The sequence below is a fragment of the Narcine bancroftii genome, chromosome 9, assembly GCF_036971445.1.
Source record: "Narcine bancroftii isolate sNarBan1 chromosome 9, sNarBan1.hap1, whole genome shotgun sequence".
NCBI lineage: Eukaryota > Metazoa > Chordata > Chondrichthyes > Torpediniformes > Narcinidae > Narcine > Narcine bancroftii.
The window spans coordinates 102570895-102587145 of NC_091477.1; the positions used below are offsets into that span (position 1 = coordinate 102570895).

The window sequence follows — 16251 nt, forward strand, 5'->3', positions numbered from 1 at the left end:
GAAATTGGATTTGGAATTCAGACTAGATCGATTGGGCTCTTTAGAGCATATCAAAAAAAGAGACACAAACATGAACAGCACCAAGGCCATTGAAGAAGTGGTAAGCCTTACTAAAGGATTCCTTCTCTGTTTTTATTGCAAGCAAGGACACAGTTTGGAGAAACTGCCACTTGTCCTTTGATTTTGGAGTTATGTTTGATGACTGGATGGATAAGATGGCCAGCTGCTGAAGCTGCTGCCCCTAACGAGCTACGAAGAAAAAGCAACTTGTAGAAGAATTGCAAAGGTGGCAATTCTTTAACCAGTAGACTCAAATTGACTTTTCAAGCAAAACTGAATGAGGATATAGATAAGAAGGCTACACCTACTTGAGATACAGATCCCACAGAATTACTGAAAAAAAAATTCATAGAAGCTAAGATCAGCCGCAAGGCTAAAGCTGAGTCGTGAGTAGTGAGGAGGATGGACAATCCAAAATGGAGACAGTCAGATATTAAGGCAACATCTGTCATACAGGATTTAATAGTCAAATGCTGGAAGCAGGAGAAGTAAGTGGAGTTCTAGATCAGGCTCCATTGTTTCAAGTACTGTATTTACTCATGTAAAACTTCAGGCTGATAAGGCAGCTCTTGAAGCAAAAAAAAAATTCCTTCAAAATAAATTCGACTTAGAAGCAAAGAAGAGATAATCAAAGAGGCAAATGGAGCAGCTATTGGTTCTAGATGGTTATGCCTTTGAAGAGCGAGATGAGCAGTTAAGGAGCTGTTGGATCTGGACACAGAAATTGCTGTTGATCAGGCCAAGTCGAAGACTCTAGAAGGTGCGGTGATATCTGGTGCTCGAAGCAAATTTTCTAAAGCATCACGCTTTGAGGGAGGACAGCAGAAAAAGAAAATATTTTATACCAAGGCTGAGCCACAATACATCTTGGTCCTGAACCAGAAAGGTTAAGGGATGGTGCTGAATCAGTGCTACAACCACAATGATGTTTGGTCCTGAACTAATCAGGTTAAAGCACAGTGGTGCTCAACCTCAAACCCCAATGGACAGAGATGTAAGCCTAATGCCATCACGTGAAACTGAATACCACCTGCTCCTGGCAGGTTATAGATATCTGGGTGTACAAAGTACTCTACATCCAGGCATGTCAAGACAAGATGATATAACTACATTGTTAATGCAGTTACAGACTCTGTCTTCTCTGTCCAAGAGAAAGATTCGAGGTTGTTGATGGTGATCCACTTGAATATCAAGCGTTTATGAAAAGCTTTGCATGCAGTATTGAAATTAGGTGTCAAAACCTGGATGATTGTTTATATTATTTGCAGCAGTTCACGAGTGGACATCAACAAGAGTTGCCAATATAAGGCTCTGAATGAACGATTCAAGCAGGCTGAGTCATTACTAAAGAAGCATTTTGGCAACAACTGTAACATTTCTGATGAATAAATGTATTCCATTAGAAAAAATAACATATAGTTTAAGAAATAATATTGAAATATTCGAACAAGTATAGGAGCCTTACATTAAATACAATAGCAAAAACCTACCGGGGACAAACATTACCTAAGTTGATGGAAGGAGAAGGAAAGAAAAGAATGGACTCTGTAGAATTTCTGGTGTATTTTTGTTGAATGACAACATTGTCTGACTGAATTAATGCAACCTAGATTGTATACCTAAAATGGAGGAGAGGGGGGGGGTGGGGGGGGTGGCTTGGGAGGAGGGAGGGGGGGGGGGGGGGAGAAAAAGTCACTGTAAATTGTGAAAAAGAAAAAGTGTATATCATGGCTATTGTGATTTATGGTGTGAAAAATAAAAAATTTAAAAAAAAACTGTAACATTTCTACAGGTCTTTCATGGTTGTTAATAAGACTGGATGACACAAAGGGTGTACAAGCTTATGCCCTCTTTCTAAGAGGATGTTGCAACGTCATGACAGAGATCGCTCATCTTCAAGAGCGTGACCTACCTGATTATATGCTAATTGTTGTAAATAAATTACCCCGCCGGATAAAAGAACTGCAGAGAAGTCAAGTTATTGATAATGAGAAAAAAAGGTGACAAAATGGTTACTTTTAAGGATTTGGTGGAGTTCATTGAAGGGCAAGTGGACGTGGTCACACATCCAGGTTTTTGGAATTATCAGAGGTACTCAAACAGTAAATAAAGTTGACAAGACCAAGTCACAGTCTCAAGCGAAGTTAAAAGGAAGTGCCTTTGTCACCAATGTATTAGTTGCAGATAAAGAAAATGCAAATTTGCCTGTGGTGAAGCAATGTTTGTTCTGTAATGATACATGATTTGGAAAAGTGTGCACTGATGGAAAAGCGGTTGCATAGTGAGAAAATTGCTTTTTTGAAGGAAAGTGGATCATCTTTTGGCTGCCTGTGTAATGGACACGTCAACAAAAACTGCAATGAGCAACTCAGCTGCAACATATAGTCAAAAACATCCCAAAATGCTGCATATTTTCTAGGAAAAGGAACAAACAAGAATGAAAGAAGCAGATGGAAACAGTGCTGAAGCCTTGATATTGACAAGTGGTCTTACTAAGGCTGCAAACTCTCAATAGTGCCTGTACAAGTGAAGGCCAAGAGCAGGAATGCAACGATACATACATATGCATTGACCCAGGGAGCACTGCATCATTTTGCACAATGAAACTTATGAATAAGGTTAATCTTGAAGGAAAAAGGTCAAGGATTCTATTGAAAACCATGAGACCAACAAAAGGTTGTTGAGACTAACACTGTTTCAGGGTTGAAGGTCCCTGGATCTCCCAGGAGATCCCAGGACACAGAAGACTATGCCTGTGCATAAAGGGAATATGCCACATCAAAATGATGTAGATTGCTGGTCATATCTGAGGAAGATTTACATACTGGAAGATAGCTCTGAGATAGGGATGCTAATCGGTTTAGATGTATCAAAGTCTTTGGAAGTAAAACCGAGTGTGATAGATGGACCTTACACTATCGAAACTATGGTTGGATGGACAATCAATGGACTCTTAGAAAGAAACCATGATATTGCTCAGAAACCGTCAACAACAAGTGTCAGTATGATATATGTTGTGAAACTCAACAAACCAATGGAACAACCACTCAAGACAGACTTTCCGGAGCACCTTGATAATGACCAAAAATCCTGGACGACAAACAGTTCTTGGGACATCTTGCTGATGAAAGTAAATCGAGAGCATTTAAACCAGCACTGAAGGAATTGTTTTCATCTAAAAAAAATGAAGAGGAAGTATTAGAAGATGCTGGAAATGTTAGTGATTCTGCTAAATCTGGGGCAGGAATGAAACAAATGTCTGGGAATAAATCTGCAAGTAACCTTTGTAGCCCCAGATGCACCAGCAAACAAGATCAATGAAGAAAAATTGCAGGATGTTTTAAAATGAGCAAATGCAGAAAATTGTGCTGATAGTATAAAGGAGCATTTGATTGACAATATGGAGGACAAAATGTTGAAAAAGGACAGTTTTTAAAAAAATATTCCTGAAAACCGTAACCAAAAGATTTTTAACTTTGTACTTGGAAACAAAACTGATTTTCAGAACAATGAGAATGAATCTGATGATTCTTCAGCTTTAAAAGTGACCAAGAAAAGAGACCAGAGAGCGGTTGACAAGAATGGAGAGTTAATTGTAAATAGAATTTGTAAAGCTAAGTGAAAGAAAAGATTAACTGCTAAAAAAATGAATGCAGAATTGAAGAAAGGGATTTAGACGTCAAGATACATACAGTTGGAAGAGGAAATTCATTTTTTGAAAGAAAACAAGTTATTGTTTAACGACACAAGATATTAAGACATGAACGTCCGGTCACTCACCTGAGTATTACTGGCACCAGGTAACTCAATACTATTTGTTGCATATTGGGTGGTCGGCAACGAAACTGGCTCCCCCACCAGACTTAACTGGTGCGGAGGGTGGCTAGACATCCTACAAGATAAAAAAAAACAAGACCTGCCGAAGGTTAGACGAACCATCTCGTAGGGTCAACGGCCATCTAGCAAATGCGTTCCATGAAGTGCAGAAAGGGCACCTCTTTCATCAAAACTTGGTCTGGCCATAGAACTTCCCCCAGCTGTTTTGGACCTCACCATGCCATTAGATCAGGGAGGGGATGTTGAGAGATGGGTCTGAACCTGTGCAACCCCTACTCACCTAAATCCATTCACGCACACACGGTTTCTTTCTGAGGAGTGGGGTATCCTCATCAAACCCCACAAACTGACTGAAAGGAACAATCATCATCTTATGGGATAGATTGCCAGAAGAATGATCCAACTGACCACAGAAAACAATCAAGAATGTACTATGAAGGCCCAGTTAATAACAACACAGAAGAAAAAGAAAAATTTGAAAAAGCCTGTTGTTGTGAAGTTTAAAGAAATTTGTGCATTGGAATCAAGAGTATCAGATGTCACACTTGACCAATCAATGTTGGATGATGAAACATGCAAGCAGATTAAGACTAAAACTGGTTTTCTGAACAGACAATTACCAAAATCTGTCTTTTGCAAGAAGTGGAAAGATTTAATAATTGACTTTCACTTTCTTTTAAAATGTAACTGAAACATACTACTATGTTTTTTTCTTTCTTTGTAATGGTAATTCTTTTTTTAGATATAATAATTAGGGGCTGGTATTGTAAGGGTTTAAATGAATTGAAAGTTGCAAACAGCTAGTAGATATTGACATTTTTCATGTTGTTTCCTTGTAACAGCCAGCTTCATGGTTATGGCTAGCTCTCTGCACGTTTAAGATAACGGTCAGTTTGGATTTTCCTTTGTTTTGCCAAGAGGGAAAAACTTGATAATCCAAAAACTTTTATTGACCATTTTAATCTTCATTTTAATTATCATTTAATTGTTTTTATCATAGTTTTAGCAACTAATAAAGTTTTAATAAACTGTGGAAAACTCAATTCAACTTTAGTACAGACTATTTGTTTGAATGAGTCATAAACAACAACATTCTAGTCTTTCCAATCGATTTTCAAGGAAGATAGTTGCAATAGGCAAGGTCCAGTAACAACCAAATGTCAGAGACCACATCATCAGTTTAATATTGATTAGGACATCCTAGATAAATTCCTTTTCCTTCTTTGGAAAAATGCCTTGGATCAACCTTGAGAGAGCTAATAGGCCTCCCTTTAACATCAGTGGCATTAATCAGTTCACATCCAGGGAGTGGCTGACAAAGGGCTCAGGCCTGAAAAGTTAACTGCTTTTTACTTTTTATGGGTACTGCATAGCCTGCTGTGTTCACCAGCATTTTTCTGTAGCTGGGAAATGGCAGGATAGATGGTAGTGCAATGGGGCCTACTAGCTGAAGAACTCATTCTCTGCAGTGATTCTATTTAAAAAAAACCTTGAAGAATTTTCCCTGTTGTACTGAAAGCTGCATGAAATATATTTTAAAGTGCAAAACATTGTTAGAATAAAGTCTCTGTTCCTTTTGTTACAAAATTAATTTTCTCATGGATGTACAATAGACACTTAAAAATAGCAATATGCACGCACACAGACACACACGTGGTGAAAATCTTGGCTAGTCATGTAGCCATTCTGCGAGAGCTTCAGCTGCATATTCCCTTGCCGAACTTCAGTATTTCTCAGTCTCCCTTGGCCAGTGCATAACCACTTACCACTGCATGCACGACCAGGAAGATTTCTATGCTCCCAGTGCATTTCAATTTTCAGGAATAAATTAAATCATAAGGTTTAGATCATGCTGGGATTCCAAATTGCACGAGTAAATATCTTCTATTGAGATTGTTCGAGAAGATTATGTATTGATTACTAAAGAATCCACACAAAAATGTTTGAAAGGTTTGATTGTATAGATGTCTTTAATTTTGGAGGAAATGTGGTCCATCTTTCAATGTGTTTGTATGTGGCAGTTTAATGACAAATAAGCCAATTTAAAAAGAAACCTTAATTAGAACTTTAGACAAGAAATTTCATTTTATCGTCAGGGTCCTTACATCAAGTGTGGGTAATTTGTCAATTTGTAATGTTATAAATTACAATGAAGTGGAATGAGTATTATAATAACATTTCTAAACTACTTCAATTTCAAATCTTAAGATTGGCCATCAATATCTCAATATGTTTTGACAATGAAGCTCTCCTATATACTTTTAATTGAAAATAATATTGCATTTGGTGTGCTGTGTGTTGCCAACATCCGTCAGAACTGTTTTCATTCAGAGGACAAATTGCCAAAAACAAGAGACAAGATAAATTTGTTCTTATTCAGTGCATTGCGACAGTCTGGACGGCACTCCTGAAATGGTTGGTGAAAATAGATTCAACATTACCTTTCAAAGAGTGTCCATGGGATTGAGAGCAGGGTTCATTGGATTACCAAAAGAGCCAGCTGAATCTGATTTGAGATCATTACTACTGATGAAGCCATTGCTATCTTTAAAGTTGAAGATTAGAATGATGAGATAGATTTGTTTTTGTTTGGATCAATGGTAATATTGTTGCTTGTGTCTGAAAACTATCCAGCTGCCTTAGTCCTGTAATACATATGAATTGTATGTGGGGGATAATTTGCTTCCTACTATTAGTCATTGCTATATTTACAGCTGTTAAGTTTCTCCCTCTCCCCGGTACTTCCATCAATTACAATGTATGGCCAATGAATCATTTATCGGGGCAATTTTCATGTGGTAGGGATTATATGAGCATCAGTATATTGTCTTAACATTTAGATTTTCTTAATTTTTATTTGCCCCACACAAATCAATGGTCCACTTAGAATAGATGATATGACTTCCATACTCGGTAAGAGTATGGATCTATTTGGAAGCTCATCAGACAGAATTACTCTCTGGAGATTTAGACAGGCCATGTTGAAGAGGCATTTAGGTGGGCACGAGAACAGGTAGAGTAAGGAGAAATATGGACTGTGTGCAGACAGATGGATTGAGTTTAATTTGATATCATGGCCAGCACATACTGGACTGAATCATCTTTATCTGTGCTGTCCACATTATAAAACTTTTTATGTTGACGACATCACATCAACCAATAAGGTAGGGAGATGACAGGGAAATCAACAAATAGTGCAGCAGACAATCTATCAGGTAGAAGAGTCTATTGAAACGATAAATAATCGAACTTCTGACAGTGGAAAACAGGGTAATTTCTCTAGAAAGAAAGCAGTGAACAATGGATAGTTACAAAATTCACTTCCCCATGTGGCAGGGTGTGTATCAAGCTTTCTTGCTAGGAGAATTACTCCACTGGCTGGGAATAGTCTCATCTCTATATAATTTAAAAATAATGTCATATAACACAAATGCCCAAATAATTTTAAAATGATGTGGTGTTCTGTCTATTCAAAACAAATTGAATGAATTTATATCTCTTTCCTGTTCACCATTGGTTCTCTTGTTATGCAAAATAGTGACAAGTTATCTTTGTATCTTGATTGGCTTTTGGTTCTACTCTGTGGTAAATATCGCTCCTGATGATGGAAGTAATGAACAAACAATTTTTGAACCTTCGACTCCAATAAGTTGCACTTAATCTCATTTTATTTTGCACATTAATTCACAAGAACCTTACCTGATGTGGAACAGACTTTATAAATCACTGTAAACCATTAACTGCCCTTCCATTGAAATACATTTCTCAGAAAAAAAAGTCCAAGCACTTCAGCTTGTTGACATTCTATTTGAATATAATTAAGTATTCATCTTACTGATTTGATAAATAAATGTAAATGTTTTGTGAAACAAAATTTATACTCTCACACATCAAAATTATACACAAATGAAGGCAGAATGAAGTGCTGGGTGTTGGCTTTTATGGGCAACATGCACCTGGCCCCATCTGCTCTTTTTAAAATTTTAAATGTAGGCTTACAGTACAGTAACAGGCCCTTACAGCCCTTGAGCCCTTGCCACCAAATTACACCAATTGACCTACATCCCAGTACCTTTTGAAGGGCAGAATGAAGCCGGAGCACCCAGAGGAAACCCACGCAGACACAGGGAGAGCGTACAAACTCCTTACAGACAGGGCTGGATTCAAACCCCCAGGCGCTGGTGCAATAACAATATTGTGCTATCAACTATACCAACCGTGTCGCCCCATTATGCTAACCGTGCCATTCTTTCATTCCACGCCTCCCCAATGGTAACACCTATCTATCTGCCCATCATCTCCTTTTTCACCTGATTCCACCTATCAGCTGCTAGTCCCTGTCTCACCCCTCCCTTCACTTCTATTTACTGGCTCTCACTCCTCTGCGCTATCATTCCTGATGCAGGGCCAACACCTGAAACATTGACTATCTCTTTACCTTCGCAGATTCTGTTTAACCTGTGGTTTCTTGAGCTACTTTTCTTTTATTGCTCCAGATTCCAGCAATTGCAGTCTCTTACTTCTGAGTACAAAACCGATTACATCAGCCACATGCATTCTCTCTTCTTATGTGTAATTCAAAGCCATGAGTAAAAGTTGGATCATTAATCAATTCGTGGACTAAATCAATTTAGTAAGCCATGGTGCTGTCAAGAAACCTTTTGCTGAGCAATAGCTTGTTGTACTTTTATCATAATTGCAACACTGGTGTAAATGAAATTGTCCGTGTTTTCCATTCCTTGCCGTTAAAAGGCAACTAAGGTGCGACAACTAGTGAATCTATAATTAACTAGTTGCAAATGTTCTGAACTGGATAACAATTAAAGTGTTAGTAATTCTGGATTTTTATATATAGATTGACAACATGGGAAATGAACAACAATCCAGGTAGAAGGATGCTGCAAGACTACTGCAATTTCAAGTGTTAAATCATATCTGGAATACCATGTCACTGTTAGTCTCCTTGCTAAAAGAAGTATGTTAATATGTAGGTAGTTCAGGAAAGGTTTACTTGACAGCTTGAATTATGAGGAAAGATTGGATGGGCTAAACATTTGGAAGAGAGTGGGAACTTGATTGAAGCAAAAGATCCTGAGTGGTCCTAAGAGAGTGAATATAGAAAGAATATATTTTCTCTGAGAATCTTTAAGGTTACAGTTTATAAAAATGGGGTTGTCCATGTAAGACAGGTGAGGTAAAACATTTTGTGGGGTATTTCCATTAGAATTTTTGGAATACCAATCCACAAAGATAGTGAAGTAAATAAAAAAAAAATTAGACATACTGCACAGTAATAAGTTCTCCCAGCCCATGAGCACATGCCGCTCAATTACACCCCGTACGTTTTGAAGGGTAGGGGGAAATTGGAGCAACCAGAGGAAACCCATGAAGAGGTGGGGAAGAATGTACAAACTCCTTACTGACAACACCGGATTCGAACCTGGGTCACAAGGGCTGTAACAGAGTTGCGCTAACCATACCGCCCTGTCTGAACATTTTAATGGTAACATTTCTAAATAGTAGATGAGCAAGGCTCAATAGTAGGTTACGATGGCTCGGTGAGATATTGGAGTTGAGGTTAAAATTAGGTCAGCCATGACCTTGCATGGTTTGGCAAAGCAGACTTTAGGACTCTACTCCCAAATTGTGCCTAACCCAATTTCTCTTTCAGCCATGTAGCAATTAACACCCAGTTGATGATGAGCTGTTTTGAGTTTGTGACATAGAGTTCTGCCAACAGACTCAATACTGACTCCTTAAAGAAACTTGGATGAAAACTGAATCGGGTCCTGATTCCAAAAATTGTAAAGTGAGGAATATTGTTGCAATTGTTTCCACTGAATTAAAAAATGAGATCTAGAGGTAGACCAAGAAAATAACTAAAATCATGTTTTTACCATGCAAATAATGATGTGCTGAATGATTTTCTGCTACCATGGAGAACTGTCAGCACATTTAAGCATATAGGATTTGCATGTCTTTGATCCTTCTGCATGCAGTGGAAATATGATTAATACAAAATGCATTCTTCTACATTAAAGGGAAGCATTAATGCCAGAAGCAATAATGTTAGTTTTGATATAATTGAATGACTACTTTACCAATCACAATCTTATGTTAAATTAATGTTAAAAACCTCATTCTTTTAGCATGTCATTAAATAAAGATTAATTTGGGAATTTTCTCTAAGGCACAACTTGAACGCAAATGCATTTTCTTTTCTCACAGGTTCTGGGATACCAGAGATGAAGACAATCCTACGTGGAGTGGTGCTAAAAGAATACCTCACTCTAAAAACTTTTGTCGCAAAAGTGATTGGCTTAACTTGTGCATTAGGGAGTGGCATGCCATTGGGTAAAGAGGTAAGAGACTGGAAAATGATCAGACATGTTCAAGAACATTGGTCTATTTGACCAAAAATATCATTCAAACACTTAAGGTAAATTAATTTCTGATCGTATGGAATAGTGGCTGGAGATCCAGTTTACTTGTTATACCTTGGAGAACGATGATGAAAGATCAAGGATCAGGAATTTAATGCTGTGAGTTTATGTCATCAATGGAAGCATGTCAAGAATAGCCGTATGAGATCTCTGAGAAATTGGCAGTCATAAAGTTATATTTATTCTACTAATAGAGATTTTGGTGCTTCACTGATGAAAACTACCAGCACTCTTCACTCTTATAACTGATTCAGGCCTAATTGAGTTTATGGCTTAGGACATTTCTAGTGTTCAAGAGAGTGGCAATTTGAATAATATTTCATACTGACGAGTGATGGAAATCACCAGTTGATCAATTACTGGACAAATAGTTTGAATTTTACATCCAAATACATTGTTTAAATTAAATGTATTTACAATATGAGGTTTGTGTTCCACTTATTACTGGTTTTATTTCTCAGGATCAAGGCTATGCAGAGATTGCCATGCTATTTTACGTTTCAGAAATGAGTAAACAACATATTGCTGGAACTCTTTATAAAAAAAAGTACACGACATTTTAGCAGTTTGTTTCATTTTATTTTAATCCATTTATTTGTTTCTGCCCTTTGAGTTCATTTGCTGAGCATGGCAGAACTTGAAATTATGATGTCAATACTGACAGCTAGTAAGAATTTGCTATTCCACAAGCCAGAGCCAAGAAATGGAATTGCAGATTAAATATCAGTAACCTAATTGTCCAGCTGGGGAACTTCCAACCTCAGTCTCCCCAGAAACAAAATCTTTTAAAAAAAAAACACAACCCTCCATGACTTGATCGTACCCCTCTTTGATGCTTGGAATGTCAAGTCCCTCGGCCAGAAACATTGCATGTTATCTCTGTACAGTATTTTGATATGTTATAAAGGCATCCATAATGTTTAGCTTGTGTGCAGGCATTAAATAGGCAATCACTATAAATCTAAACTGTGGCTGAGATCTTCACAAACTTATGGATTTGCTAGACTTGCCACCCATCATCAGTCTTAGCAAATTGGGACTCCATTTATCCACAGAAATCCAATATTGGATTCTTGAAGTCAATTGGAGAAGGTCAGTGAAGTTTTGAATAAGCAGTAAAGCCTCTGGTATCCAAAATTCAAGTGAATGGCAGCCCCACGTCAATGAAAAATACATTGTGGAAAATAAATTATAAAAATTAAAATAAATAAGAATAAAATAATAGGTAAAAATATATGTTTAAAATTGTAGATCTAAATGTTCTCTGAAGTAACACATAAACCTTTGTTGAAAATGGGAGCAAATATTCAGCCAGCGGAGTCACCTAGCCGTGCTTTGCTCATAGCACCTGATTAGTCAGACTTGTCCCTGTTGGAGGCTTTATCTGTTGTAACGTCGCAGACCAGCAGCAATGGAAATTCACCAAGGCAGTGTTATTTCTTTTCTTTTAAAACACTATATTTGGTAATAACTACTAATAATATAACACATTAGTCAAATCAAACCCAAGTAAGTGTGTGTGTGTTTGTGTAATAACCAAACCATTACAGCTTGAGGCATAATTCTGGAAAATCATTCCAAATTTCAGTCTCAGAAGTCCATTGTTGAAATGCAGACCTTTAAACTGATGCACAGAAGTAATTATGAAGGAGATGGGAGAAAGTGAGTGAACGGATTGCTGAAACTCACAAATCCTTGTTGAGTTTCTTCCAGAGAAATATACTTTCGTACGAACAGTTGTCACAACTCCCCTTTCCCTCATGTAGGGGAATATAAATGCGTGACTTCAAGGATGCTTTCAAAATTCAGGTATGGGTCAATCAAAATTGCCATTACTTTGATCACGATCCGACGCAGAAATACTTCTTTTCCTTTGGTCACGGTGGGGTTCAATAATTCCCCTGACGGGGAGAATCAGCTGAATTGTCCTCATCATTGTTCATTCCTTCTTCGTGTTTGATGTTCATAAAGCTGTTATTCCTTCAGTGTTCCACTCACATGACTGTCTCTCCACCTGTGTCTCTGGAAAAAGCATCCAATGCCCTTTATCCTCGACAAAGTAGCGAATAGGTAGAGCATGTACTAGCTGATACCAATCAGTCTCTCCAAAGTAACAAACAGTTGGAACCTGTACTAACTCTTAAAGTGATACCCACACTAAATGAAATGGGAGCTCATAATACTGTAAACTTGGGGGAGGGGGTGAATTCATTAGTCTATATGTTAGCACACATCAAGCTTGAATGTTGACTCATCAGAAGAATCTGTAGGTTACAAAATCTGGATTGTGCTAAGATGGCAGTGTTGACATACATAATGTTATAACTTCATCTCAAACCTTGTGTTTGAAAGGCCAGTGTTAAAATTGTTACTACAAAAATCAAAAGGATTTTTTTGTGCTTTTCTCTGCAGTTGAAAGCAAAACTGAATCTGTATTTGGTTGATGAATTATAAAATCATTTTAGTGGGAACACTGCACAGCTTTGTTGTGGTTGTTAATGATAATGTTTGGAGCTATTATTAGCTGCAGGATTTCTTTCCAATTGTTCTGCTTGCCATTGTTCATTAAACAAATATAAATGAGGCAGAACCATTCCTCTGGTAATTATTGCAATATTTTCTTTAAATGCTCAAGTCAAAATTATTCACCTAAGCAAATAAACTTGGCATTTACCTTGAAATATCAAAGGTGCACATCTATCTGAATGCTTCAACATACCTTTAGATTGGAAAGTGGAGCAGTTGGAATTTTTCTTTCATACATGATGTAATTCAACACTGATTAAATTTTGAGCACCTTTAGCATTAAAAAAAAACCTCCCAGTTACTTCACAAAAGCAATTAGCCAAATACCAAATGTAAAGACAAATCTGTTTCAAGGAATAGATTTGAAGAAATTCTACAGAGCTATGATGATTCATAGAAAAGAATGCCAGCATATATATATATATATATATATGTCTGTATAATATATGTATATATTATATATGTATGTATTATATGTATATCTTTGGCTTGGCTTTGCGGATGAAGATTTATGGAGGGGGTAAAAAGTCCACGTCAGCTGCAGGCTCGATTGTGGCTGACAAGTCCGATGCGGGACAGGCAGACACGGTTGCAGCGGTTGCAGGGGAAAATTGGTTGGTTGGGGTTGGGTGTTGGGTTTTTCCTCCTTTGTCTTTTGTCAGTGAGGTGGGCTTTGCGGTCTTCTTCAAAGGAGGTTGCTGCCCGCCGAACTGTGAGGCGCCAAGATGCACGGTTTGAGGCGAGATCACCCCACTGGCGGTGGTCAATGTGCCAGGCACCAAGAGATTTCTTTAGGCAGTCCTTGTACCTCTTCTTTGGTGCACCTCTGTCATGGTGGCCAGTGGAGAGCTCGCCATATAACACGATCTTGGGAAGGCGATGGTCCTCCATTCTGGAGACGTGACCCACCCAGCGCAGCTGGATCTTCAGCAGCGTGGAATCGATGCTGTCGGCCTCTGCCATCTCGAGTACTTTGAAGTTGCTCCAATGAATTTTGAGGATGGAGCGGAGACAACGCTGGTGGAAGCGTTCTAGGAGCCGTAGGTGATGCCGGTAGAGGACCCATGATTCGGAGCCGAACAGGAGTGTGGGTATGACAACGGCTCTGTATACGCTTATTTTTGTGCGGTTTTTCAGTTGGTTGTTTTTCCAGACTCTTTTGTGTAGTCTTCCAAAGGCGCTATTTGCCTTGGCGAGTCTGTTGTCTATCTCGTTGTCGATCCTTGCATCCGATGAAATGGTGCAGTCGAGATAGGTAAACTGGTTGACCGTTTTGAGTTTTGTGTGTCCGATGGAGATGTGGGGGGGCTGGTAGTCATGGTGGGGAGCTGGCTGATGGAGGACCTCAGTTTTCTTCAGGCTGACTTCCAGGCCAAACATTTTGGCAGTTTCCGCAAAACAGGACGTCAAGCGCTGAAGTGCTGGCTCTGAATGGGCAACTAAAGCGGCATCGTCTGCAAAGAGTAGTTCACGGACAAGTTTCTCTTGTGTCTTGTTGTGAGCTTGCAGGCACCTCAGATTGAAGAGACTAAATATATATGTATGTATGTATGTATGTATGTGTGTGTGTGTGTATATGTGTGTATAGATATATATATATGTATATATGTGTGTGTATAGATATATCTTCTTTCTTTCTTCTTTGGCTTGGCTTCGCGGACGAAGATTTATGGAGGGGGTAAAAAAGTCCACGTCAGCTGCAGGCTCGTTTGTGGCTGACCAGTCCGATGCGGGACAGGCAGACACGATTGCAGCGGTTGCAAGGGAAAATTGGTTGGTTGGGGTTGGGTGTTGGGTTTTTCCTCCTTTGCCTTTTGTCAGTGAGGTGGGCTCTGCGGTCTTCTTCAAAGGAGGCTGCTGCCCGCCAAACTGTGAGGCGCCAAGATGCACGGTTTGATGCGTTATCAGCCCACTGGCGGTGGTCAATGTGGCAGGCACCAAGAGATTTCTTTAGGCAGTCCTTGTACCTTTTCTTTGGTGCACCTCTGTCACGGTGGCCAGTGGAGAGCCCGCCATATAATACGATCTTGGGAAGGCGATGGTCCTCCATTCTGGAGACGTGACCCATCCAGCGCAGCTGGATCTTCAGCAGCGTGGACTCGATGCTGTCGACCTCTGCCATCTCGAGTACCTCGACGTTAGGGGTGTGAGCGCTCCAATGGATGTTGAGGATGGAGCGGAGACAACGCTGGTGGAAGCGTTCTAGGAGCCGTAGGTGGTGCCGGTAGAGGACCCATGATTCGGAGCCCAACAGGAGTGTGGGTATGACAACGGCTCTGTATACGCTTATCTTTGTGAGGTTTTTCAGTTGGTTGTTTTTCCAGACTCTTTTGTGTAGTCTTCCAAAGGCGCTATTTGCCTTGGCGAGTCTGTTGTCTATCTCATTGTCGATCCTTGCATCTGATGAAATGGTGCAGCCGAGATAGGTAAACTGGTTGACCGTTTTGAGTTTTGTGCGCCCGATGGAGATGTGGGGGGGCTGGTAGTCATGGTGGGGAGCTGGCTGATGGAGGACCTCAGTCTATACACACGCATGATGCTGAAACAAGCCATGAAAGACCTCAACAATGAAGATGCTGTTTACATCCGGTACCGCACGAATGGCAGTCTCTTCAATCTGAGACGCCTGCAAGCTCACATCAAGACACAAGAGCAACTTGTCCGTAAACTACTCTTTGCAGACGATGCCACTTTAGTTGCCCATTCAGAGCCAGCTCTTCGGCGCTTGACGTCCTGTTTTGCGAAAACTGCCAAAATGTTTGGCCTGAAAGTCAGCCTGAAGAAAACTGAGGTCCTCCATCAGCCAGCTCCCCACCATGACTACCAGCCCCCCCACATCTCCATCGAGCACACAAAACTCAAAACGGTCAACCAGTTTACCTATCTCGGCTGCACCATTTCATCGGATGCAAGGATCGACAACGAAATAGACAACAGACTCGCCAAGGCAAATAGTGCCTTTGGAAGACTACACAAAAGAGTCTGGAAAAACAACCATCTGAAAAACCTCACAAACATTAGCATATACGGAGCCGTTGTCACACCCACACTCCTGTTCGGCTCCGAATCATAGGTCCTCTACCGGCATCACCTACGGCTCCTAGAACATTTCCACCAGTGTTATTGAGAAGGCAGTCACTGTCATCTCTTGCTTTTACAGCACAAGACATGAGGTTTCTTCCTTCAATAGATTTCCATAAATGACTGCATTTGGACACAAATGCCACATTTCATAACCAAAATAAATATTCAGCTTTGATGTAATTAATGACATGCAACAGTGAGGATGTTCATTTCCCAGGCAAGCTGGGAGTTTCCCACAGGGCCAGGTTCTAATTTTCTCTCTATGAATGTCACAGTTCTAACCGCGATTAACTTGTAATTA

At 39.5% G+C, this 16251-nt stretch overlaps 1 protein-coding gene across 4 annotated transcripts in view; it reads left to right on the top strand.

The window, feature by feature from the left end:
- Positions 1–16251, top strand: part of clcn2c (chloride channel 2c) — a 366518-nt gene that overhangs the window by 171460 nt on the left and 178807 nt on the right. For all 4 annotated transcript variants that reach the window (XM_069897081.1, XM_069897082.1, XM_069897083.1 and 1 more), the window contains exon 5: positions 10126–10259. In XM_069897081.1, coding sequence (XP_069753182.1) covers positions 10126–10259 — 134 coding nt within the window. The remainder of the gene's footprint in view (positions 1–10125; positions 10260–16251) is intronic.